The sequence below is a fragment of the Corvus cornix genome, chromosome 3 (assembly GCF_000738735.6).
Source record: "Corvus cornix cornix isolate S_Up_H32 chromosome 3, ASM73873v5, whole genome shotgun sequence".
NCBI lineage: Eukaryota > Metazoa > Chordata > Aves > Passeriformes > Corvidae > Corvus > Corvus cornix.
The window spans coordinates 60,053,760-60,080,683 of record NC_047056.1 but is presented as its reverse complement, the minus strand read 5'-3'; the positions used below and the strand labels follow the sequence as shown (position 1 = coordinate 60,080,683).

The window sequence follows — 26,924 nt, the reverse complement described above, 5'->3', positions numbered from 1 at the left end:
CCCTGTGTGTTTTATTGTGCAAAATGTGTTACGTTATGAAATAATATCATAATATGTAGTAAGGATATATATAGTTCTATATATAATAATTTAATATTACAGGAGGCTTAAACAGGTTTTCTCTTGTCTGCTTTTATATCAGTTTTCTTTGCAGTGTGTGTCTCTTTTGTTTGTTTTTGTAAGAGGACTTGAAAGCCAGCACCCACGGCCGCTTTCTTCTGTGCACAATGTAACTGACCCAGTGAGCACAGTGAGAGTGATCTCACTGCTTCAGACAGATGCCAGCACATGTCAAGTGTAGCTCACCCTGCCTCTGTTCATCTTCTGTGGCTCTTGTGGCATGCCACAGGCAACAGCAGTAGTGCAAACTAGGATGCACTTGGCAGAAAATATGGCAAGTTGTTAACCCTTTGAGTAAGAGAGTTTGATCAGTTTTTTAGGGCAGTTTGCAGTCTTGGATCACTAATTCTTTAATGTAGTTTTGGGCCTAAAATGCATGTTTTGTTGGTTTTTGGGTATTTTTTGTTTTGTTTGGGGTTTTTGGTTTTTTGGTTTGGGTTTGTTTTTTTTTTTTTTTAGAATTTTTCTCAGACTTACTTTGCTTATATGCTTCTGGGCTACAGTAACATGTTTATAGCACCATTTAAGCCACTCAGAATCCAGTTTTGAGTTTTTGCTTGCTATTGGCAGTGCATTGCAGTTATACATGGTTTTCTCCTCTGCCTCCAGGTGCAACCTGGATCATTAATCAAGATCTTTAAGCTTTTGGTTTCAAATTTTGGTCTTGGCATTGTAAGACTCCATCTGTCTTTGATGGGATTTTGGTGTTCTTGCAACTAGCCAACATGATTCTACCAAGAGTCTCTGCTTGTAAATTTTTCAGATCCAGCATTATAGCTTCTCAAAGGAGATCTACCACTAATTTAAAGGACTTGATTTTTTTGATCTTCCAGCAAAATTGTAAATAAAGCCTTATGCTTGTATAGGTGGTGACAAGTCTGTGTTAGATGTGTTCATATCTTCAGGTTATGTTTGCAGTTTAAGTGTAAGTTGAAGGTGTTGTGGGTTGTTTGGAATTTAAATCTTTCTTGTAGGTCTTGGTTTGTAAGCCATAGTAGGATGTCTGAAGAACTGCATTTTCAGGCCCTTTTTTTCTCCCCTTCCTCCAGGTGTGAGGCAGCTAGCCCACATATTCATCCTGTTGGATGGTGTAAAGAACATAAAAGAACTCTCATCACTCCACCAGGTTTGTATCTTGTTACATGTCTGAAAGATTTAAGGCGACTACAGTCAGCTAGCATCATTAGAATTTACAATAATCTTTCTGTTACCTCTCCTGAATTTTTTCTGTAATTAGGAATTAATATTTGCAGAGTTGTAATTTTTTTTTGCAGGACTTATTGTATTAAAAATAGAATTATAATAGGTGTTAGGTGTTAAGTATGCAAATATATACTGATTTAGTAAAGAGACATTTACTCACAAAAGATATCCCTTGAAATCTGAACAAGTTTGTATTTTTGGCTGAATGGCTGACAAGTCCTGTAAGAGTCACATTCTGAAAATGCTGATAAAGCAAATTACAGGTGCATGAGATCATTGCATAAGAAAAACATCTTCATGTGAACTGAGTGTGCCAGGTAATGGATTCATGAGAAAATTGCCTTATTGATCAAGGAATCAAACTTGTAAGGGGTCTTTGAAATGAAGGAAAACACTGTGAGGAAGATGATACAGGAGAAAGGAAGCATATTCATTAGTGTTTTTCAAGACTGTTGTGTATGGCTGGATGACCTAAATGCCCTGTTGCAGAAACTGACATCTGTGGTCTGAGAACATGGAAAGTTTTAATTGGTTAAAACCAACTTCAACAGCAATTCTAATAGCCAGAAATCTTGAAAAGTCATAAGCAGTCTGTCTGTCAGGAGGTTAATTGCAGCCTGTTATTCAGTGAATCCCTTGTAAAACAAATTCTGTTCTAGCTCATGAATAATAATATTTAAACTTCAAGTTAAATGTCTGGTGCAGAGTAAAGATGAAGGACTGGCACTGCCTTTTCTTTAAGAGCCAAGCTGTCTTTGTGTTTCTTCCCTAGAGTGTTTATAAACATGACATTTTCTGAGAAAGGCAGCATCTTCTTCGATGATGTCTGTAGATTATTCATAAATGTCCAGGGTATTTTGCTAGAAATTTAGTTAAAAATTGCTCACTAAAAGAGTAACAAGTAGTCAGGTGTGCTCGCTGTGGTACAAAGCTATCGCTGATCAGATTGTTTACCAGTGAATGACTGTTGGTTACTTGATTTAATTTCCTCAGTTAAGTGGACAGATTCTTCCAGTCTACATTATTGCAGAGGGAATCACAGAATATTCTCATACCCAAAGCAATTGTGTACAATAGCTACTCAGTAGAGTGTATGAGAGGATTGTTGGCTCTTTTAACCTGTATGGTGAATTTATCAGAAACAATTTAGAAGAGCCTTTCTTGTAATTATTTTGTAAGGCCAAAGAGTAAATCAAAACAGTATTATAAAAGTGCTAGGCACTATGTAAATTAAATATTAACCTAATTTTTTTGCATTGTTGTGTTTCATTTTGCTCATATTTCTTCTGTGTCAGATTATCCACACGCTAAGCATTTTTCTTGGGATAAGTATTTGGAAGAAACCAGTTCATTACCTGCACCTGCAAGGGCTTTTAAAGTGGTGAGAAAATGCTTAAATGTTTTTCACGCTTTTAAATTCATGTGATTAATTAGTTTAAGAAGAGAATACATATATGGTGTTCCTATGTTTCCAAGTATCCAGTTAATTAGTTGCATAATAGGTGGTTTATTTTTATGCAAGTTGCAGTTCACTGTTAGAAATCAGATTATTATAAATAACAATTAATGTATTATTTTAATTATTATAAATGGGATTAAATGCTACAAATATATTACTAATGAGTGTAATTTGCTATGGAAAATTACTGCCTACTTATTACAAATAATGAGATAGCTACTGAGTAATGATAACGTATTTTGAAGATTTGTATTTCTGTACATTTTATATCGTGCAATAGATACCGTGTAAAAATGTTTGTAAGAGGTTAGTCTGCTTGTCCATCTAGTCCATTGCCTCGGGCAAGAGCTTTTTTTCAACACCCTTCAGCAGACTTTTTTTCTGCAAGCTTGCAACTAGGGCATGTGGGCAGCATCCACAAGCAGCTCCCCAGCTTAACTATGGTGTCTGTGGGCAACATCCTTCTTTTATCTTTGTACTTGCTAGTTTCTTTCAGTGATCCATCTTTTTGAGCTCTTAAGATTTCAGTGATGGTCACTAATGCAGAAAGGAATTACACAATGGCTTGAGCTGGAAGGGAACTTAAAGATCATCTAGTTCCAATCCCCCTGCCATGGGCAGGAACACCTTTCACTAGACCAGGTTGCTCAGAGTGCCATCCAGCCTGGCCTTGAACACTTCAAGGGATTGGACATCCACAGTTCCAGGCAACCTGTTCAAGTGTCCCATCATCTTCACAGTAAAGTATTATTTTCTGATATCTAATCTAAACCTACTCTCTTTTAGTTTGAAACCATTTCCCCTTATCCTGTCACTACATGCCCTTGTGAAAAGGCCCCTCTCCATCTTTCTTTTAGTCTCCCTTCAGGTACTGGAAGGCTGCAATTAGGTCACTCCTAAGGCATCTCTTTTTCAGACTGAAAAAGCCCAGTTGCCTCAGGCTTTCCTCATAGGAGAGGTGTTCCATCCCCTCTAATCATCTTGTATTGCTGTTGGGAGCCAGCATCATAGCTCCCAGCCTTTGTCTCACAGCACACTGAAGCCTGTTTGCCTCGGCTTTTCATATTAGGGACACTAATTCTCAATAACACTTTGCTAAGAGCTGGATTAACAAAAGCCAAAATGTGGTGTTTATAGCAGTTCCTGAGGTCAGTAGATTACCAGAGTTTATTAATGACCTGCAGTCTCTCACCCCAAGGTGTGTCTGGTTTAATAATGTTTCTCAATCTTACATTCTCAGCATGAATACCCTGAGCAAGGATTAGGAAGGTATTTGGTTATATCTGAGACAGTAACAGTGTTTGATGTTGTATTATGGGAGAAAACCGAGTTCTTAAGCTGCAGCTGAAGAAAAAACACCAATACTCTGGGAAGTCCTAGAGGGACTGATACATTATTTTCCTAAAAAATTAGAATAAAACCCATAATTTGTCTTGTGAATATGTTCCTTTAAAATGGAAATAATTTTGCTTTAGTTTTCATAACTGCAGATGACAAAACACAAAATCCAATACTCCTACCAAAGACACCATTTTTGTCAAAATAGTATTAAAAACCCAGGCATTTGGTTGGTCCTGTTTGTTACTGTTATGCTGTGGATTAGTTATGTTTTCAGTAGGAGACTGAAAAAGAGTTTGATTCATGAAACAAAAATACATACCAGAAAGCACAAATATGTTTCCTGTAGACGATTTCATGGACATTTCAGGGAACTGGTATGTAATGCTCTATTAAATACTGCGTGGAAACTGTTGGCCAAAATCTCTAGGAAAACTTTTCTAGAGAATTTAGGAAAAAAACTGATTCAAACAAAGATACCCATTTACATCCTTGGATGGCTTGAATCCAGTCCACTCCAGGAGAACCTGGAATCTCAAAGTAGTTACTTTGTTTCGCTAGATTGATAAGACTGGTTTGCATTACATTTTTATACTTGAATTTCTAGTAGAGGGAGGGCAGATTTGAAAAAATAAAGGCAGAAAATTTTTGATGGATTATATATATTTTACAACTGCATGAGATTTCGAGGTTTTCTTCTGTTTCACACAGTATTGTTCTTCTCTTCTAGAAACCTTCTCATGGCTTTCAGAAAAACATGAAACTTGAAGTGGTTGACAAGAGAAATCCAGTGTTTATCAGAGTAGCAACCATTGTAGATACTGATGACTATAGAATAAAAGTAAGTTTCTCTGTATTATCATGCTTAAGTAAATGATGACGACTTTGTAAAACTGAAATCCTGTAGTTGTAAAATTAACCATGGGAAGAAATGAGTGGCACTGCTCTGTCCTGCTAAGATTTTGCTCTTGCTGTTCACTAATTGATATATGCATAATTCCTTCAGAATGGGTTGTATTATTGTCCTCCCAGTTACTTGTGCTGAGGTGAGTAGTTGGAGAGCAGAGATGAATATATTGGAAAATTGCTTTGGGAATAGCTGATAGGAGACAATTGTCTATTCTATCAAGAAATGTGATTATTTAATGTCAAGTATCAAAGGGCTGCTTTGATATTTGTATTAGGGACCATAAAATATTTGGTCTAGGTTAATTGAATCTGTCTCTAGAAGTTTCCAAGGGAAGAGAGAGATATATGTGAGATATCAAAGAAATAGCCCTGATCTCTTGTCCTTTGTCAGTGATTTCTGCAATTCTGAAGTTTCTGTTAATTATGGGCTTTAGATTGGATTAAGCTAAGTTAATGTATTTTTTATGTATTTTGCAGAAGGTGTGTATTTGAATTAATTTTCTTTTATTGTACAAAGCCAGTTTTCCACTCTGGAGCCCTTAACTGTTGGAAGGACTAACATATACTAGATATCCAGTTAGAAACAAAGGATGTATGTGTTTGCAGTTTGTAGAGATTTTTTACCAGGCATACTTGTTATTTCAGGTAGGAGATGCAGCTGACATTTCATTTTGAATCATCTGAATTAACTGCTGGTAGGGAGTCATCAGAACTAATATCTTCACACCTACGCATTTTCTACCTTAAGTTGGACATGCAAAATAAAAAAAAAAAAAAAGGAAACAAAAAAACCCCCTCCCAAAATCAAGAAAATACCCACTCTCCAGTCTAATTTATTAAATGACAAGATTTGTAACTTCTAGGGCAGTAATTTGACCCTGTAGCATATGTTGAAAGAGCTCTGTTTGTGTCTCTGTGTGTACGTGCATCCACACACGTGCGCGTGAGAGATCTGAGGAATTTACTGCTACAGAGGTCATGCAAGATTTGAAGATATTTAGCTTTTGTGTGGAAAAAACCCATGTGTATAACCCATACTGGTGCTTTCCTGGGAAGTCACATGCTTCATTTACTCTTTATCCTGTATAGTCTGATTTTAGTAAAATTGTTGCTTGTATGATGGAGGGGTTGTTTGTTTTTTACCGATAAATTACATTCTTTTAGTCCTTGCTTACTGCTCTGCTGTTCTTAAATCCAGTTCAAACAGGAGATTAAAAAACATTTGGATTTTTGTGTGGTTTTTTGAGAGATGAAAAGGCAGAAATTCGTACTTAAGTATTAGTGTGAGAACTAATGTGAGAACTGCGTTATTCCTGGGATTTGACCCTGATAACACAGTAAACAACTATGTGACATATGGTTGTTTACTCTTTACTTTAGTGAGAGTATGCCTGGGTCCAGAATGTAATGTACATGTATTTTCCATGTAACTTAAGTAGTTCTCTGAAAGTGACTTCTCTAATGGACATGTCATTTCTAGAGATTACTCAGGTAAACTGATTCTATGGAGAATTTTCCTGACCTAAAATGTACTATTCTCCCTTTTGTATTTTAGGTTCATTTTGATGGCTGGGATAGTATTTATGATTATTGGACTGATGTAGACAGCCCTGATATCCATCCTGCAGGCTGGTGTACAAAAACTGGACACCCTCTTCAGCCCCCACTTAGTAAGAGAAACCACATTGTAATGTAATGACGGTAAAAGGCGTGTGTGCTGTGCTATCTTTTTCCCTGCCAGTGCCATTCGGAGAAGAGAAGCCACTAGGGTATAATTGCAAATGTGACATTTAGTGCAAAATCAATAGTCAGTAATTAATCACTTTTTAGTAGATAGCTCTATTTACCCTTACTGCAATGGAAATACAAGAAACACAGTCAAAACCAGATGTAATGTTAAAGACCTGTTGTGTAAAATCCTGGTCTTCTCAAAGCCAGTGCTGAAACTGCTGTGGCACTCAGTAGGGGTAGGGTATCGTTCTTAAGATCCTTTGTTCACATCTCTCTTGATGGTTACTATGCTTTTTGGCTCAAAGGAGTCCAGAGTGCACTGAGAAGATGCTGCTTTCAATTGCTGTGGCAAATCCTCAAAAACAACTGACTTTCTTTTTTTCTTCAGCTGAGCAAAGAGGGATTAATGGTGCCCACTTTGAAAATAAATCTAACAGAAGCATGGTACCAATAATAACACTGGATTTACCAGCTTGCCCTGTCCAGGGATTTTGTTGTACTTATTGAAGTGGGAGGTATATGACAAATGAGACTGAAGATTGCAGGGAGAAGAGACTTTTTGGTAAATATATCCCTGCCTAGGCCACCGTGTTTCTAGATAATGACAGTGGAATCACTTCAGCCAAACTCCGAAGAGATGAGTTTTTAAGTGAGTGCTCTTCTCTGAGATTGGTTTATATAGTGACTCTGAGGTATGGTTTGCTCAAGTGCTGAGTATTCACAGCTGTAATAAGGTCAGAAAGAACTGTGCTTGGAAAATAAGAAATGCTGAGCAATGCCAAGTACTCAGAAAAAAATTAAGTGTAAAATAACTGGGATAAATCACACATAGTGTGAATATGTTACCTGAAAATCATGGTGCCTCAATTCAATGTCTCTAAATGACAAGAAGAAATGATTCCTATCCAGGCTGTGATCAGAGTATATTCATTAGTTTTCTGAGCACTCCAGCAGTACAGTGATGACTGCCTGTTAGGAAGTTAATCATTCTGCCTTCAGAGTCTGAATAGAGTGCCATAAGTGCCAAAGCACAAAGTGAATAACAAGAAGAAGACAGGATGCTGCATATCTGCTTCTTAATCTGAGATGTGCCGTCCTGTGTGCTGAATGAGCAGCCCAGGGGGAAAAGTAGTCTGTGGCCACATAAATAAAAATTGTATCATACGGCAAAAGAGCTGAATAAGGTTGCAACATTTTTATTATGTTAAGATTGATATAAAAATAAAAAAATCTTAGCCTAGGTGTGAGTATTAATAGGTAAATTCATGTTTTGGAGACATTAAAAGAAACAAGGTACAGATGCCCATCATGTATAACACATCATCTGCTCTAGATGGGGGCTTAGGAGGCACTGTTCATCCCTTTTAGGATGTGACTGTTAGAAGTAACTTTCTGTTAAGCTATGAAAATTAAGACGGCCAATATGACAGGAGAGGAAGTTGACCATTCATTAAGCAGGAAAAGGCAATAACCTACACAAATGCTTATAAAATAGAATGATTGCTGAGTAAAAAGATTATTCCGACAATATAACTTTTATTACCATATAGAATATTATAAAAATGTTAATATTGTTTCCAAGTAAGTTAAAAAGCATTGCCAGACTTCTGAAAGGGTTTCATGAGGAGGGAAGAAAATATTTTGCAAGACAGTTTCTGCTTCAGTCAATATAATAGGATTTTCAATGATGAGGTCCAGATCTCTGCCTTTCACATTAGGAAGGTTTGTGTGAATGCTGTGCAATGTTAGTAATATTAGTCTAGAGCAGTTACCAGTCAGTATTCATGTATTCTTAGTCTTTTCAGATGTAGTGAATTCATCATGATGAATTACGACCTTTATGATAGCAGTTAGGGAATTGAGAGGCAAGTATTGGTGTTGATTTTTATATTGTTTCACAGTGATGCAAACAGCAGCTTCTCACTTAAACATGGACAACCACCAGTTGTAGCTCTTTTAAATTACATTTTTAAAGAGTTTGAATTTTTTAAGTGAGGAGAGAACATTTATAGGGAGGTTTTTTTTCAAAATCAGAGCATCAGTGAAGCAGGACTTCCTTTTACAGAAACATCCCTATTTGGGTCACTCTTCCTCTGAGTCCACTTACTTGCTACATTATAAGTATGAATTCTGCATAAAGGTAGAAAAGGTGAAATTCCCTGTTCTCTCACCAATTACAGTCTTTAAAGGCTATAGAAGTCTTTGGACTTTGGTGTAGTCATAGTGTTGTAACATTTTCATAGCTGGAATATTTGGTAAGAAAAGCTTTTGGACTGCTTTAATTATACGTAATAATTCTCTGTCTTCCATTATCCATCTGCGAGCAAGAATCTGTCTTTCATCTAGAAAAATCTATTTAAATAGGCCTTTTAATATCTGTATTGTTATCTGTAGGAGGAGATGTAAGTTCATGTACTTTTCAAGAAGAACTAGAGGGGGACAGTGCACGCCTGCAGAGGTGCAGCAGGCGTTCCCAGTGTCATGTACTGGAGCACAGCTGTGTCTCACTTCCTATGAAGCTGTGCATTGTTTGCTTGGGCCTCAAAGCGCCTTTTGGCATACATCCTTTAATCCTGCAGGCATCATTGTTACAGGTTGATGAAAATCAGATAGACATATAAATTCAGTGAAGTGAAAATGTCAAAAATCTCCTGATGGCTTGTGTTTTTTAGTAGTATTTTCAGTCTTCGTTTTCACATCTTGTTTACTGGAAAACTTCAGCTAAAAAATGTGTAAGGACAGTATGCGTTACAAACACATCCCTGTCTTCAGGAACAGGGATAGGGTAACTTGCTTTTTCTGTGCTCTTGCAAAACAACCAGGTTCCAGCTAAAAGTAGATGATAGAAGAGAAATTTGATGTCATGCAGCTGCTCCAAGATTTGTGTTCTTTATATAGATGTAGTTCTGTTGTAGAGATTTACTCACACGGAATAAAATTATTTCTCCAGTGGATTAGGTTGTTTAAATCTCCATTATGCTTTTGCAGAATGCATTATTAAAGTACTTCTGTTTACTTATTTCTTCATGCTTGCTACAATGCACAGGTATTTGTGCATATTTATACAGCTTTTAAATATTAGATCATTTTTTAAAATCTCATTTGTAATTTCACCTGGCATGCAGGTCCCTTGGAATTGGTGGAAGCTTTAGAGCATGGAGGGTGTCCCACAGCAGGATGTAAGGGAGTTGGACACATCAAAAGAGCAAGACATATTGGCCATCACAGGTATGTTCTGTGAAACTGATTTTTTTCTTCCAATTGAGGGATGTGTGCAGATGGTTTTTTTAAATTGTTGTTCATAAGAAAACAGATCCAAGCTGGAAAAAAATAGGAAATCTTGTAAACCTAAATATGCAATTATTTCAGTTGCCATGGTGAGCATGCTGAAATAAACATTAGCAATCTGTAACTTCATTTCACCAGGGTGTACTGAGATAAGATTTGTTGTACATTACTTTTTGTCACAATTGGTAGATTCAGTTACTCTCTATTTTGTTCCTATGAGGATTCCTCGGCTGTCCAGACTGCAAAATGTTACAGACAGATATGTGTCAAATAATAACTTTTGAACCTTTTGAAATATGATTTTATTATGCCTTGGATTTTTTTTCTGCTTGGCTGGTAGGGGTAAGGACTTGCTTGTTGGTTTGGAACAATGCTAGAAAGGAAATTCCGATTGACATATTCCTGAATGACAGCTTGCTGCTTCTATTTAGTGTTTCTAAAGGTGCTTTGTTGAACACCTTCTGAGGTATAATTCAGAAATATGGACATCTCATCCTAGACAGTAGTTGATATTAGCATGGTAGATTGGAATGGAGGGGACAGAGAGACAATGAACAAGTAAATGGGAAACATTTCCCAAGTTGAAATCTTATTATTTTTAAAGTATTTAGAGTGTGAGGTGAATCCAGACTGTTTCAGTAAGGGATGTACAAGTAATATAGTATGCTAAGCTGAGAACTAAGCATCATGAATAGCATCCTGTTACCTTTTTGCAAACTGGAGCTTCCAGAAGTTGTCATTTTTCCATTACAAAGTCATAAAATTCTCAAATGTCATGTCACTTTGTTCTTCCTGCTCTCTCATATGGTTAGAGGATTGCTCTTTGGTTATTTACCTATACATTTTTTGAATTACCTTTTTAAACTGCCTTGATCCAAGAGTGAGCTCTGCAATCTTTTCATGTTTTTGATGAGAGAATTGTGTCCTGTTGACTCAAATTATGCTACAAGGTTTTGATGATGTATCACCATGTGTTAAGGTCCTGGGTAATCCCTAACAAAGGTACCTGGCTAGCAATACTCACTGTATTGCTACATTTTGATGTGCAAAAGGCATCTTCTGCTGCAAATTCTTCCCTATCTGCAGCAGAAGCATTGTGTTTGTACTGTTAGGAGCAGAAGGAGCTCATGATGGTAGGACAGGCTTTGTCCCCAGGAAGGGATGTAACTAGTCTGGCTCCAGTGACACAACTTGTTGCAGTAAGAATTGTGGTGGAGTTGTCATGACACAGTATGCCACACCACTGTCTTTCAGATTATTCTCACCCTATTCCTGTTGTCTTTTTCTGTCTGTGTTATTTTTCTTTGGGTTTTTTTCTCCCAGTTTTTTTATCTTCCTTTTTCTACTTTCCCTTTATTGCACTCAACAAGCAGGATAACTCCTTAAACAGTCAAGTCAGTCCTTAAGAGGTTACCATCTATTACCGTATCGTAACCTTCTGCATTCATAGTCTTAATCCACTGCAAATGTGAACTAAACCGGATTTGCCTAAAAAGCTTCCTGACTGCTTATCTGAAACCCATTTTATTTCTTATTCTAGTAGAATCTTGAATCTTGTATAATTTATTATTGCATCTAATCTGGAAGGCAGTAAATTCCAATTCCTTACCAAGTGCTATCTCAATTACTTAGAATCAGGTGAACATACCATGGGTTTCAGCTCAAAGTTGAAACTTAAAATAAGAAAAAAAAGAAAGTAAATTTGTCTGAAAAGTTTTTCGTTTATGATCTCTCTAAATAAACATTGGCAATAAAAGTTCTAATGTTATAGATGGAAAGGATGAGTAAGAGCTGTATGTCTATTTACTTTGTGTAGCCTTTGCTTTTATAGCTACATTTGCCACGCTATTTAAAGGTTGTTATACTTACTCATCCTGAATATTAAGAAAAGAAACAAACTCACGGCATTTCATTGTGCTTTATTTTTACTGTAGTCTTGGCAATCCTATTATTTGCACATTAACTGATAGTTCTAGGGTATAAAAATATAAGCAAAGAAATTTCGTTGATCATAAGACAGATACTTGCCGTTTCATAGAAAATTTATTTTACCAGTAAGTATCTTATTCACTAGCTATTGGTTTGCCCTCTTTGCTGATATTCTAGTTTTGTTCTTCAGAATTTCTGAGGCAAATAATGAGATTTGTTACTCATCTGGAGCCTACAAATTTGAGGGTCCAGGTCACCACAAAAATTCTAATGTCATACCACCACTTTTTTCCTGAATTAATGAAGAGATTTTGAAATTTGTATAATTTTCAAATCAGGTAGCATTCCCATGGCTCTTTTATCTTGGCAACCTTGAAATGTATTTAACCATGCTTATCTTTTCTTTTGTGATGAGGTGCAAAGCATAAATGCCTGTGTGCAGAAAGGATGATAATTTAAAATGCTAAGTAGTTCTGAAGTAATTTTGAGAGCTTGTTCCTTAGGAATCAGATGAAAGCCTCGGTGATTAATTATATAGGAGGGCTAAAGCATTTACTTTTTGGAGAAGCTCATGTTAATAAGGGCTTGGTATCTATCAACAGCTGATCCAGGGTTATGTGCTGCACAGTTGAAACAGCCTGATGTATAGATTGTTAGCATTATGCAGATCACCTGCATATTTATGATTGTGAATTGTATACCCTGATGTTTAATGCATGCCATAACTCTCAGGTTCAAGCAGGAATGCGAAGAGGTCAGTTGTAAGTAGTTCATTAGAGTTTTGAGTCAACTCTTCATGAGTAAAGATTTTTGCCAGAAACTTCAAACTCCACGTGTGTTATGTGTAAGTTGAAGTGAACTGAAGTACTGTGGTAGAGGCTGTGTTGTAAGACAGGACATGTTGTATAAACATGGAAACCTCAACTCAGCAGGAGGTCACATCTGTTTGTTCAGTGTCTGCTGAAGTAACTGTCAGCTGGTTTGATGCCAGTCTCAAGTTTTATTTATCTTTTATGTCAAGTCATTGGCACTGGTCAAATCCATTCTAAAGTACTCTTGATTCAGGTTTAGACTCCTGAAGCAGCTTTCCCCTAAAAAACGAATGCTTTGATGATAAACATGTGTAATTGTGAAAGAGTATAGTTGTACTGTTTGTTTTGAGACTAGTTAAAAATGGTTTCATAAAGTCTGAAGTAAAGAGATCACTTAACAAAATCCATCAGAAAAAAAGAACACATCCCTCAGATGCTGTCTAAAGGTTTCTTGCTAATCATATATCACCAGCTGATGTGGTCATCTGGACATAGGCTACTCTAGATAGTCTAATCCACTCGTTAGTCCAGGTGAATTTTTCTGGAGCTCTCATTATAACCTCATCCCTTGACGGTGCTTGGCAATAACTTGCACCTGAAAGGCACTGAGGAGCTGGGGTTGGTAACATTTCCAACCAGTATAGCTAAACCAGGAGACCTGTCTGTGGCTTGATACAGGTTTGCAAAATATTCCAAGTGGTCATAAAGACTAATAATCTATATTTAAAAGTACTTTATATGCAGGTTCTTAGACCGAACAGAGCGCTGCCTTAACCTTCTTCAGTTTAAGAGAGAATTCTGGCCTATGTTCCCTTCTGATACTAGGTGTAGCTGAGAGCATTCCATCTGGACTCTGTGCTTCAGAAAATTTCCATACTGCTACAAGATAGGAGCATCTTCAAATGTGTGAAGAAGACTAAGGTCCATACCTAACTATCAGCAACCCAGTTTTGTCTTCCTACCCTTGAACTTTATAGAAAAGAGATATGTATGTTACTGCATCTAGAGACAGATCTTGAGTGTGATAGAAGAGCAATTGCAAATAAACACAGGTGTGATATGCTACTCAACACTTCTGTTCCGTCAGACCGTTCTGGAAAGGGCTGGTTATGTAAAACCCCTGTTGACTTGAAAATTACAGGCCTGTGATCAGAATGGTGCATTGCCTTTTTCTGTATTCATCTTTCATGATTCAATAAAAACAGAAACTTATTTTAATGCCCAGTTTTTACTCAGCATATGCAGGACTCTGCAAACAGTGGCTTCCTTTCCTCAGAAAACTGTGTTATGCACACACTTATTGCCAGCCAGTCTGCTGCCATTTCAGTAGTGCCCTGCAGACAGCTAATTGTTGTGCTGTGCTGATCCTTCAACATTTAGAGATAGCTGATTACTCTCCTGTGTGGGGATGTGTGTGTGTCAGGTGCTATTAATGTGAATGTTTGTTTACTGAGGCAGCTCTGATGATAATTGAGATCTTCGTGTTGGACTGGTTTCAAAGCTGTGGAGCAGTGCTGGGGGGTGTAAAGCCCTGTCACATGAATAGCAGAGGTTTTGTATTGAGTACCTGCTGCTGCGTTTGCCTCCTGCCATTCTTCCTCAGCCTCTCGCAGACCTTGGTACCCCCCCCCCCCGCCAAGGACATCTGATCATTTTGGAAACTAGCTTCTTAACTTCTGCTGTTTTCAAAATGATGTGCTAAAGCAAACTGTAAGCTGGAGCAGAAATCCAGGTTTAAGGTGACAGAAGAGTTAAAAATCCTTATTTAATATTAAATAACCTAAGCACCAAGACTTCTGAGTCCTTGAGATGAGTTGTGTTAAAAACTTACAGTCCTATATAAATCAAATACTTCTATTATGTAGGAATAACAAGATTAATTTTTTTCATTCTTTATAATAGACCAAGTTAAACTGAACTGAAGGCTGGAGGCATTGAGTTTCAGGAGGGTTTACTGATTGATCTAAAGCCATACACATGTTCATTCATGCTGTGTTTTGTTGTAACAAAGCTAACAGTGGAAACCACGAGGGTTCTTTTTGTTGCCTCAAGTAACAGTAACATCAAAGGGCTATCAAGGAGTTTTTAAAAAATGATCCAGCAACTTGAATTATTAATTACAGAGAAAAAGTCATCTGAATCTAGTGTTACAAAGCATCATTAATATTATAACTATTGTTGACTGAAACAGTCATTCAGCTTCAGTTTTTCCAGAAGATACTAAAAGGTGCTATATGAGCAGGCAAGTTATAATAAAAGACTGAATTTTGAGGCTTTTTCTTGGGGTTTTTTGTTTTGGTTGGGGTTTTTTTTAATTTAAAACCTATTAGTGATGTGTGTAAGTAGAAAGCCTGCTGGAGTCTGACAATCATATTGTCAGATTTCATTGTGATGTAAGTCTTGCTTAATAATACACAACTGAAGTTAAATATCACAGTGGCAGTGTTCGGTGTTTCCTTGTGACAGCCCTTTAACTGCTCAGAAACATTGCTCAAAACACTCCTGTGAGCCTAGGAAGCCAAAAGAAAATTACATGCTTTGCCCTGTAGCAATGGCAGAACTGAGATTAACCAATATATTCATGAATTTCTGATAACTGTATTTCATCACAATGGTATGTGTTTGTCACAGCAAGAACTTAAATCACACTAGCATTGGTGCCTTAAAACCTTTTTCTGAACTGGAGCCTGTATCTTTGATCTTGTATTTTGTTTGAAAGAGAAAAAATACATCACTGTGGTAGATGCAGCAGCAGAAGACATCTGGCAGGAGCTAGTCCTAAGACACAAAAACCCACTAGCTCGACAATAAATATAAGTAGACATATACAAATAGGTTTAAACCAAAATGCCCTATTTTGCTTAAGAGAAAGTAGAAATAAAAGGTGAATACTCCAAGTTAATTTTTATTTGTATATTTTGTTCCATGTCTCTAAAAAATTTCATTAACAAAAGCATACCATACTTCAAGTGTAGTGTTTTATAGCCAAATGGGTGGCTGGACTTTATCTCATTTGGATGTGTAAACAAAAAGTTCCCCAGAAGAAGGCAAAGATGACTGTTCTGTGCTTCATTGGATCACCTGGGGATAGGGCTACATGTCCCTTTAAAGCCCTGTAGAGACTGTTACGGAGCAACATCTGCTTGGAGTAGCCTTAAACAGGGATCTCATCTTGCTTAGAAAAGCAGAAACTATTATATTTTTTTTCCCTCCATAATTCAAGTTCAGCATAGCTACTCAAGGATTTAAAAATAACAAGAGTAATAATTTAAAAAAAAAAGTCGATACTGTCTTGTTTTCAAATGAGCCAACTGCAGAAATCAGACATGCTGTTGATCTGTCTTGATAACCCCAGCAAGGGCTGACTGACTTGGCCTTAAGGAATTTTCTCCTTTATGCAAGTGCTGAGAGAAATGTAAATTTCCACTAACTTTTTGTTTATATTGGCGACATCAAAATTGGATTACCAATATTTGTCCAGCCCCATTATAGGAGCTGTTACATACTCATTCTGAACCCAGAGCTTTACCTTTTCCTTAGTAAAGGAAAAGGAGAGTGTACAGCATATTTTGAATAAAAGGCCTTTTTTCTTTTTTAGTGCTGTGCTTTGTAGAAAGAAAATGATAGTGAAAGCTGTTGTTTTTCTATTTATTTTTGTAATTTGGAGGTGGCAGGGCGTATGGCTGTCAAGGTAGACTTGTTTATATTAGACAGTTCTCTTTGGAAATCATGCATGTAACGATCAGTGAAACAAATAAAACATTGCACTGATTTATGGCAAGATAGGTAGTTGTATTATTGAAAAGAAAATGAGCAAAATTGCAGAATATGGGTTTTTTACCTTTTAACATTATAGAAGTCCTTGTAAAAATACAAGTGAATAGGAAAGCATAATTTCAGAATATAGTTAGTGTCATAGCTCATGAGCCACAAATAGAGCATCATATTTAGTACAGTCTCTCCTGTATCTTACACAGAGTTTTGAAAACTTGAGTGTGATGCTATTAATATATGTTGTGACATATATACGCATTATTCAGAGTTTAGGATATTATCATTGATGTGTTGAGTATGCAGTCTGGCTGACTAATCAGTTGCACACTGCAGAGCAATCTTCTGAAGAAAATATCCTAGTTTGGCCCCATGTGTTTTGGTTTGTATTGCTGTGTTTCCCTCTTACTTCTTGTGCAAACACAGGTTTTCTGACTTTGAGTGGTACAACTTTCACGTTTGTTAGAGTAATAGTTACAAGTTGTTCTGTCAATGTTCAGTGTCAAATTCTTTCCCTAGCCAGGAGCACATGGAAACAGAGAGTATTGAATGTTAAGAAAGACTGTCAAAATATCACAGTCTCTTAATGGAATATCACAAAATAGCATTTGCAAAGATGGGGCACTCACTGCAGTAAGGGGATGTGCACCATTCCTCATGTTGTACCCTTGAAATGCAGCTTCTGTGTAGACATTTTGTAATAGAAACATCCTCCTTCACATAAATAAATAGCCATTGTAATATGAATTTATTTGGAGAGATGTGGATATAGTCAAAGGCATCCTGTGTTGTATAAGTACCATTAAAATTATGAGAGAGCAGGCTAAGCATTCATCAAGCAATTTTCCTCAATGAATGTTGTAATACAAATTAATAAAATTTGTGTTACACAAGTTGTTGTCAAAAGGAAATGTGAAGTTGAATTTTTTAATCGATGGATTTATTAACATTTTAAAGTATGACTACTTACTGCTTTTTTTTTAATCTTCTTTATATTAAGTTATGTCATCTACTTCTAGGAAACTCCAATGTCATTTTGTTTGAAAAAAGTGAAATCATTAAAGTGCCTGAGAATAAGGAGTCATTTTTCTTCTTTAACTTCTAGTGCAGTCAGCTGCCCATATTCAGAGATGAACTTGAACAAAGAAAGCCTCTTACCTGACCGGTTGAGTGGGGAGATGCCTGCAGCCAGTCCTATCTCCAGAAACAGAAAAGTGGAAACAAGTGAAAGATCCACCTCTCCTGTAATCAAGTAATTATTATTGAAGCGATGTCTGTGACTAACAGCAGTACTTGATTTCTGTGTTCTGCAATGCAATTTATAATTGTGCAATGACTGAATGGTTTCAGAAAGGCCTGCCTAGTTATCTACATTTTCATTTACAGGGAAGAAAAATGTTTTTTTCAGTGCTTATCTAAAAGGTCACAGAGCTGTCAAAGACTGATACTGAGACTGTCTGTGGTTTAACAAGAGTTCAGTTTCATCTTCGGTGTAACTATCTAGACTACTAAGTGGTTAACTGGAATTTAAAATTGAATGTTGACCAGTTGGTTTCACTTTAGAAAATTATGTCTCTGTGTTTCTTTTGTTTGCTGTAGTAGCCTTATTGATGTGACTGTAAGTTAATGTTGCTCTTTGAAGAACAGCCACTATTCTGTCATTACAGTGGGAGTGGGGAATCAAGTTACTGGGACTGAGTTTTGCAGGAATAATGCTGAAGTCTGTAGCTGAAGCTTTTAAACAGGAGCACTGGGAAAAAAACAAAGGAGTGCAATACCAAGATGATTATTGCAGATTATTATTTTATCTCAGAAATTGTGGATACTGATTTCTGTGTTTATTTTGGGCTATAGGGAAAAATAGAGAATTTAAGAAGGACAGGAAAAGAAGAGAGGCTTTCCATTCTTTTCAAGGCTACATTAATGTAAATGTGAAATGTGAATGTTTGTAGTGAAGATTTCCAGTTCCTGCTGTAATGACCACATATTTTCAATAGATGGTATTTTAAATTGCCTTCTCAGAGACAGTTTCAGCTTCATGCTTTAAAACCCCAGGTATTCCACTGTCAAAGAGTTCTGCCTGATTGGATTGTTCTTATAAATTTAAGGTTTTAGAAATCTGAAGTGACTTAATTGCTCGCTGGCAGGTAGCCTGCGTACCGTTACAGTGAATCCAGTAACATTTCGAGCAATGTCCTCAGTTGCAGGGACTGTGTCAAGTGCTAGTTTTTTCATTGTCCCAATTAAGAGGCTGCATACAACATTTTAAAGGCTGCACAGCGACATATCATGGGATAGAAAGGATATGAGGAAAATAATACCTCAAAGTGTTCTTATGTCACAGATATTTGAAGTGGATAGCTTATTATCAAAAATACTGTTAGACAAGTTGTCTTCCTGTTGAATTGCCTAATCATTTTACCATTGATTGAATGGAGAAAGAGTTCTTTATTTTGATTTCTGAAAATCCCAAGTGTACAATCTTGTTAGTGCCAAGCAAAAAACTTCTCTGTATTTCTTAAACAAAAAAAACCACCTTGGATGTCTTCAGTTGACTTTTTGTGCATAGAGAAGATAGATTAAACAACAGCTTAGCTTCCACTTTTAAACATTTCGTTAATTTGTTTTAAACAGTGACAGAAAATGCCCCAGCCCTGGTCACGTAGGTATGAAATCTTCACCTCACAATCGACCATCTGGGAAAACTGTACCAGAAACCACCAGGCTGGAAGATGCAGAAAGTAAATCTCCTTGCAAGAAGACCCTGTTATGCAATGTGAAAGAAAAGAAGGCACTTGGGTAACTCTCAGTTCCTTTCGAAGTACTGGTTGTTTGGAGTCAGTTTAAAATGCAACTTACCAGGCAATGCAGCCCAGTGGTTTGTCTGTAGAGTTATTAGAAGCGGTGGGGAAAGAGATGGAAGCTCTTCAGATCTCTTTATCTTAGAAATAGAGGGGAAGGGAGTATCATAAGGTATATAAGAAATAAGAAACACATGTCAGAGGAGAGGAAAAATACAATACAGATCAATTACTGGAAATAAAGATCCTTCTTCCTGGGTTTGTGTACAAATATGTTATTGTATATATACAAATATGTACAGATGTGGAAAAATTCAAAGTAATTCCATAACTTTCAGCATCTGGCATGCATTTTTGACAGAAAATGACATGAGATAGCTTTTTATACCATAAATATTATTCTCCAGTGCAAGTCTGGAAACTATCTTTGGAGCTAAAGTACACAATTCAGTGTTTTCATGGGGATACGTGAGGCAATAGGATTCCCTAAATTTTTAATTAATTACAGTATTGCTACATTATTTTATTGACTATTTTCAAACAGAAATAGATGACACCCTGGACTAAGAAGTGTTTGTTACCTATTTACATGAGCTATATTATTTTGTGTTCATAATACATGAACTGTATTAGCAATAATAGTGGCTTGAGAGACAGAGACTGGAGAGTTGGTACTATATGATAAATATCCCACAGTAAAGCTGATGATTGAAATGCAACTGTTTTTGTTAAGAATTGGACTTTGATAATACTTGTGGGTCCCTTCCAACTTAGGATATTCTGTGAATCAAATCCTCTGAAAATGCTGCAAGTTTTTTTTTTTTTTAAACTTTTTTTCAAATTGGGTTAACTAGATGTGGCAGGGTTTTATTAGTTTTCTTCCTTTTTCCACTAGACTGTTTAACTATTATTAGTTATTTCCTTTATTGCAAAAACCTACATTAAATAAAAAATAAAACTTCGTTTGTAACTTTTTGCATTTTTTAGGGTTTTTTTTTTAAATTATTCTTTCATGTTATTTCAATCAGGTTATATTGCTCAAGTTATTTTGGAAAAGATTTGGTAAGAGCATCAAGCAGTGTTGATATAATTTCCCTACTACTAATAAACAGCATTCACTAGTCATACTCTAGTGAATTTAAACAGCAAATAAAAAAAGATGGCTTCAAGTGTAATTTTGAAATAACCTGTGTTAAAAAATAGTTATAATTCATCATTTTAACCATACTTACAGTAAATTCACATTTTTTTTAGAAATATACTTCGGCTTTACAGACTACCTGTTAAGATTAATTGAAGAAAAAATTTTTTGTCTTTTATCTTTTTTAGAGGATCTTACCTTTAGAAGACTTAAGCTAACCAATACATGTGCTATCTGTTCCCTGTGTTGAGTCATTTTCATTAAGAGAATAAGTCTTGTGCCAATTTTGAACAACCCAGAGACTCTGCAGTTTGTGTTTCAACTATTTGAATCCACTGATGACTGTCTGCATTTTATTGTCTAGCTTTCCTCATTTGTTATGTATCCAGCAAAGTCATAGAGGACTTTCAGTTGAATAATCTTCCTTTGAAAAAGGCATGAAAAATAACATTCGGTATATATGAACTGCTGTGGTTATAAAATATTGAGCATCTAGTTATTGCAATACTCAGTGGATCTTTTTAGATGTGTATTCAAAGTACACATGCATAATTGAAGACATAGATACACACACTTGTGTGCTCTTTAGTTGCTGAGCTCACAGCATGGATTTAATTATGTTTGACTTCAGTTCAATTGTGTATACCTTCATATTCAAAGGTAATCTTTTGTTTCACAGAAGTCCTTCATTGAGGAACCATCCACAAATGAACCCAAACATGAGTTTTACTTTGTTGTGTTAAATCTAAGTGGTACTCAGCTAATCTCTAGTTCCACTTACTCCTTTTTTTTTTTTTTTTTTTAGGCTCTTTATGCATCAAACAATTATACTAGAAAATTTTGGTTTGCAAAAATATAATTATGTACATAAATAGTGCAGTGTGTCCCTCTGGAATGTTCCTGAGATTAAAAGTCGTGATACAAATTACATGCCTATAGCATATTCAATTTTAATTTGAAAGTATCTTCAGAGTAGCAGAAGAACTTCACTGTAATAAGGATTCCACTCTGGAAATCTCTACAGTGAAGGAAGGTGAACACTCAGGCTTGGGAATCAAATGATACTAGCTCTTAAAAGAAAATTCAATTTGTCTTCCAGCATCTTCCCCAAAACCTTCAATTTATGATACTGTCATATTTAACTAACGAGGTAAAATTTCTGGATGTATATTGCTATGAAAATTGCCGTCAAGAAAATAGGGAAGTACTTGTTTCCTTACAGGTTTTGGTGATCTCTCCCCCTTATGTTGAATTACAGCTATCATTCCCTTTGCCTTTGGAATTAATTGCACTAGTTTGTAGCATGTTACTTTAGAAATTTTCTGTGTTTGTGGAGTTGGGAAAATAAGTTTTAAGTAAATAATCTTTCTAAGGAAGAAAGTCCTTTGTGGCACATGAAGTGCCTGCTGTACACATTCCACTGGTATTGCTTGTCATACCATTATTATTTGTGTCCTGTCATACTAAAAAGGCTGGATTTTCTGATCTGCTTTGTTCATTTTGCACCATTAGTAGTGTGATAATTATATTTCTGTTGAAGTCAGTGAACTTGAGTCTTAAATCAAGCTCCTACTTGATATAGTCACGGATGTTTTCTTGTATATAATATATAAACGTTATTTATTAGTATAAATGTAAGCAGTGGAATTAAACAGACCTGTTTCTTCTGCGGATTTGTCTTCTGAGGGTTAGCTAATCTTGGTGTGTAACAAGGTGTTAGGTGTAGATTGGCTTTTTATCTGTGATTGTGACTTTTGTTAAGGGGTTCTTGTTGACTCTTCTGGGGATTTCTTGTAGTCTTGACTCTAAGAATCATTCTGTCTGCTGCATATTTTTGGAATATGCTCATTACGTACTTGGCATCTCTGAGTGCTCTGTATCTGTGATGGTTTAGTAAGAATTGGCCAGAGTGTTCTGAAATTCTTAAAAGCAGGAGTAAGTAGACACATAATGTCAGCAAATTCGTATCACTTCACAGCTGTAAGAAACCAGGCTGGAAATTACTTCTGAAGGCAGAGTTTGAAAAGGAAATTCCCAGGGGCTCACTTTAAGATGGAAATGTGCACACCCCCACTTACCCCCACCTTTATAAGATAATAAGAAATTCTCTTATTAAGAAATTCTCTTATTAAGAAATTCTCTTAATATGAGAATAAGAAATTCTTTTATTTCCACATCTCTTGCCCAGTTTTTCTCAATAGGGGGAAGACATTCCCTCTTTGCAAATGTTTGGGCCAGCAAAGCTGAGGGAGAAGCTGGATCAGAAGTAATGCAAAAGCATATACAAAAGAATACAGATATTTTCGATGGGATCATTAACAGCTGCATTAACAGCTGGGTGTCAGGAACTGTACTGACAATGAATTGATGTCAGGTAGAGATGAATGTTGGGCAGAGAAAAAGGAGTAGGTGTTATTTCAGACAGTTCCTGAAAATGGCATGCATAACCAGTAAGGCTTTGTAGGACATGCAGCTATAGATGTGGGTTTCACTCTTCTCATCTTCTGCTGTGGACACATCCACTGCCTTCATTTGCATAGTTTTCAGTTTCAGTTATGAAGTCAAGTGTGCTGGTATGGGTTACATAATCTTGGTTTACACTGTTCCTGAGCCTTCTTTGCAAAATTCATGTCAGTAATCATGCCATTCTGTAAGTCAGAAAAGTGATCCTCTTTGTTTGTTTATTTTATAATGATACGACATCCTTTGTGTGTGAATCCTGGTGTATTAATAGCATTGCTAGCAAGAGATGTCATCATGCATAGTGATTTTTATGATGTATTAATAAAAATTGAACATCTTATTTTCCTCAGTGGGGTACTACAAACAAAGGACATCATAAAGAACAAAGAGTGTGAAGATGAGGAGACAGAAAATAAACCGCTCATTTCAAATGAAATTAAAGGTAAATTGGAAGTACTTCATTTGTTTCAAATTGAAATCTGCAGAGGTGAAGAAATGTGATGTCCCTTGAATTTCTCATTAAACTGAATTACAACTTGTTTTCCGCATTCACTGTTTGTGTCCAAAAATTTCTTAACAGCACTGTTTCTTTATCGTGTAATGATCAGAGGCTTTGCCAAGAACTTTATCACAGTTGTAAACATGAGTGCAAAATGAAGAGTGATATAAAAAAAATCTCATTTTAATGATGTTTTTCCACTGACTTTTAAAAATAGGTCATTAAACCAATCCAAGTGGTAAAGGTATAACATTTGCTTATTGCCTCGAAAGTGTTTTGAAAGTTAAAGCATTTACACATTACAGACATGATGCAAAATTAAGGTGACTTACTTAACCCAGCCTCAGTCTTGTTGAGGGTGATGGCCAGACTGTGGCTCTTCACTGGCGAGACTGGAAAGTTCTTACATGGTCTCCAGAGGTTTCTTCCAGCATGGAGTTTTCTTCTGTTCAGTGATTCTGTGTAGGTACTGCTGTATCAAAACTCTTGGCTGTCACAGATCCAGTTGGACAGATTCAAGCAACTGTTCATTATTAATTTTTATCTTCATTGTTTAGAAAGAATACAGCACAAATCCAGAACAAAGCAGTCTTATATTTGATAATTATTTTACATGTGTGAAACTTAGTATGTCAGGATTGTTATGACTCTGACTCAGTGCATTGTTTCAGTGCAGCTGACACGAAGGTCAATACAAGTTAAGTGTCTTAATTTCCTAATCTTAGTTCTTTGTATTTTTTGATTATTTTCTTTGGCAATTTTTTGTGCAACAGCAGTTTTTAAGGCTTTAATCAAAATTCGTAGGACTTGAGTAACTATGTTTCTTTAAGATCTACATGTCTTACTTTTTAATTCTAAGAAAACTGGCCTGATTTTGTGAAGCATTTTGAGTTTGACGGAATTGACTGTTTGGATAAAGTTTCACCAACAAGCTCTGCTTGCGAGGTTCTTGCATAGTCAGATTTAGGAAAACAGAACATTTTCTTACATTATCATCTAGAAAAGTTGTCCTTGTTACACACATAATGTCGCGTTATTATGTGTTTGAGTAGGATGGCACATTTAGGCTGTAAGACAAAAATGGATCATTAAGTTCTTGCTATCAGAGTCATGGAAATCTCAAGATAAAATAATTGTAAATTCGTGAATTGTGTCTGTTGGTAACTGTGCTTGTTGCCCTGTTTTTTTGGCATGTCACTTACCTTGTTGTTCTTCAGCCTACTCTTGCAATACTCACTTGGGCAGTTCTCTACTGATAACTTTATAAAATGTGTACTGCTATCTTCTCTCTCTTTGCAGAAAGATTATTTGGAGCTAAAGAGCTCCGCTGAAATCACAGCCCCTTCATATGAACTTTCTTGTGGACATAAATCTTGTGCTTAAAAATGGTTTTTAACATGCTAAGAGCTAGAACCATGCAGGAGGGACTGAGCAGTGTTAATGGTCTCTCATTAATACTGGAAAGTATTTGCCATTTGGCTTCTTTGAAGAGTAAGTTTATATTTTGTTCTGTGGTAACTTTCTAAGAAGATAGAAATGAACTATCATAGAGAAGGATAACAAAGTAGCATAAAGTATGAAGAAGAATGTAAAGGCAGGTGGGCTGATGCTGAAGCACAATGTCAGCAGAGAACACGGGTTAGTTTTAGAAGTGTGAACTTTGTGCATCTGACTGCTGTCTTGTGGAGCTGGCAAAATTGGAATATATGTCATATTTTGTCTGGCCCAGAAAGACAGATTGCCCCTCTATGGGAAGCAGGGCTTGCAGAGTGAGAAATATCCCAGAGCATGAGGGTGGGGAAAACTTTTAACTGTCTGGTGTTAGAGACATAGATTGTAGCCAAACTGGTGTGTTCTGGACTTTCTGGTACAAGGTTACCCACACTAAACCTAAATTTCCTTTTGATGATGTTCTAATTATGTCTGCCACAGGGCTAGGGACTTTAATTTTTAATTTTCTCCATCTAGTTGGGTAAATTGGCGCTTTCCATGCTCCATTTGTGTGCTCTTTGTCTTACCTGTGAGGCAGATACTATATAGACTGAGAATGCTGCTCACTATGCCTGTACCTATGTGCTGTTGTGTGTACATATGTTTAAACATGCAAATACGGGGTGTGATTTGTGCAGTATTTTCTTTACACAGTTTATTATAGTCAGCTATTTATGTGGCAGTATTACTATATTGCATGTTTTGTGGATGAAAGGAAAAAAATAGCTGAATACTTATATTTTCAACTCTTGAGAGACCTTTTCTAGAAGGAAAAGGTCAGAGGATGAGGATGGGGAGGGGATTCAAGGGAACAATTAGAAAGATACTGTTCAGTAAAATATGCTTTACATTCAGCACAGTTGCTGCCTGACAAGACACATTCCTTTCTCACTGAGATTTTTATTAGTATTAGAGGCTCTAAGAAGCATTTGTAAAACAACAGTGAAGTGTAAACAAATATTTAGGGAACTCTCTTCGAAGAGTGAGAGTATAATGGTAGTAAAACATTAACGAGTCTATTTTAAAAAAATTAATGAGTGGGCTGACAGTGCTGACTAAATGGCTTAAGAGTCAACTTCTGAATAATAGGCATTAATATGAAATGAGGATAAATCTTGAAAGTAACAAAAAATTAGGCTAGAGGAGCAGAACAACACAAGCAAATGTAGTAACATCCTATGATAGGCATATTATAGACCAGCCTCACTGTGCTGGCAAAAATCTATAATGGGAATTTGTGCTCTAGTTGTTGGGCATAAATATGTGAAAACTATAACAGTAAGGATTGGGAGAACTTGTGGTTAATAGCAGCTTCTCATAAATGGAAGTAGAATGGAACTGCAACAGAAATGAGCAGTCCAAACAAAAACAGCATATGGATTTGTAACTGCAGGAGCCATGTTATTGAGGAATATTAGGCATTAAGAGCATGCTTTGTTGGCAGGTCCTTCAGAAGTGAATTTCAGAGGTTTTCCTCAATTTTAGTTGGCAACTGGGAAGCACTCTGGCCTGAGTTCATATAGCAGGCATGTGCTTTTGCACTTCTAATGGATGTAAATGAACAGGGATGTCATATGCAGTTCAACATCATTCAAGGTGCGACTCTTCACTCTTTCCTGCTGCATGTGTCTGCAACTGCTGCTTTTCTCCAGAAAACAGCAGCATGTGGCTGAAGACACCCTCCCACCAGTACTTACCTTTGGGGGCAGTGCGATGGGAGATCATTCCTTCTGTTATGGATGAGTGTGATAAAAAGCAGCACGGAGGAGTTTAGTGTTATTTTCCAAACAAAACATTCAGTTAAAGTGGAAGCAGAGAATTTGCAGACATTGGCGTTTTTTCCTCAGAAGAACTGAAAAACATTTTGTTGTGGATGAGCCATAAATGTTGTGTGGGCTGGAACTGTGTAACTGATTCACTTGGAATTTTGTAGCAGTGCAGTGCTGCTTTCGATTTTCTAACAGCTCGA

At 36.4% G+C, this 26,924-nt stretch overlaps 1 protein-coding gene across 8 annotated transcripts in view; it reads left to right on the top strand.

Moving 5' to 3' along the window:
* L3MBTL3 (L3MBTL histone methyl-lysine binding protein 3) overlaps nucleotides 1-26,924 on the top strand; it is a 76,948-nt gene that overhangs the window by 43,781 nt on the left and 6,243 nt on the right. For 7 of the 8 annotated variants that reach the window (XM_039569325.1, XM_039569327.1, XM_039569328.1 and 4 more), the window contains 8 exons: nucleotides 1,170-1,246; nucleotides 2,619-2,704; nucleotides 4,851-4,961; nucleotides 6,585-6,699; nucleotides 9,886-9,988; nucleotides 17,666-17,812; nucleotides 19,195-19,359; nucleotides 23,316-23,407. In XM_039569325.1, coding sequence (XP_039425259.1) covers nucleotides 1,170-1,246; nucleotides 2,619-2,704; nucleotides 4,851-4,961; nucleotides 6,585-6,699; nucleotides 9,886-9,988; nucleotides 17,666-17,812; nucleotides 19,195-19,359; nucleotides 23,316-23,407 — 896 coding nt within the window. The remainder of the gene's footprint in view (nucleotides 1-1,169; nucleotides 1,247-2,618; nucleotides 2,705-4,850; nucleotides 4,962-6,584; nucleotides 6,700-9,885; nucleotides 9,989-17,665; nucleotides 17,813-19,194; nucleotides 19,360-23,315; nucleotides 23,408-26,924) is intronic. The other variant, XM_039569324.1, reaches the window with a different exon arrangement.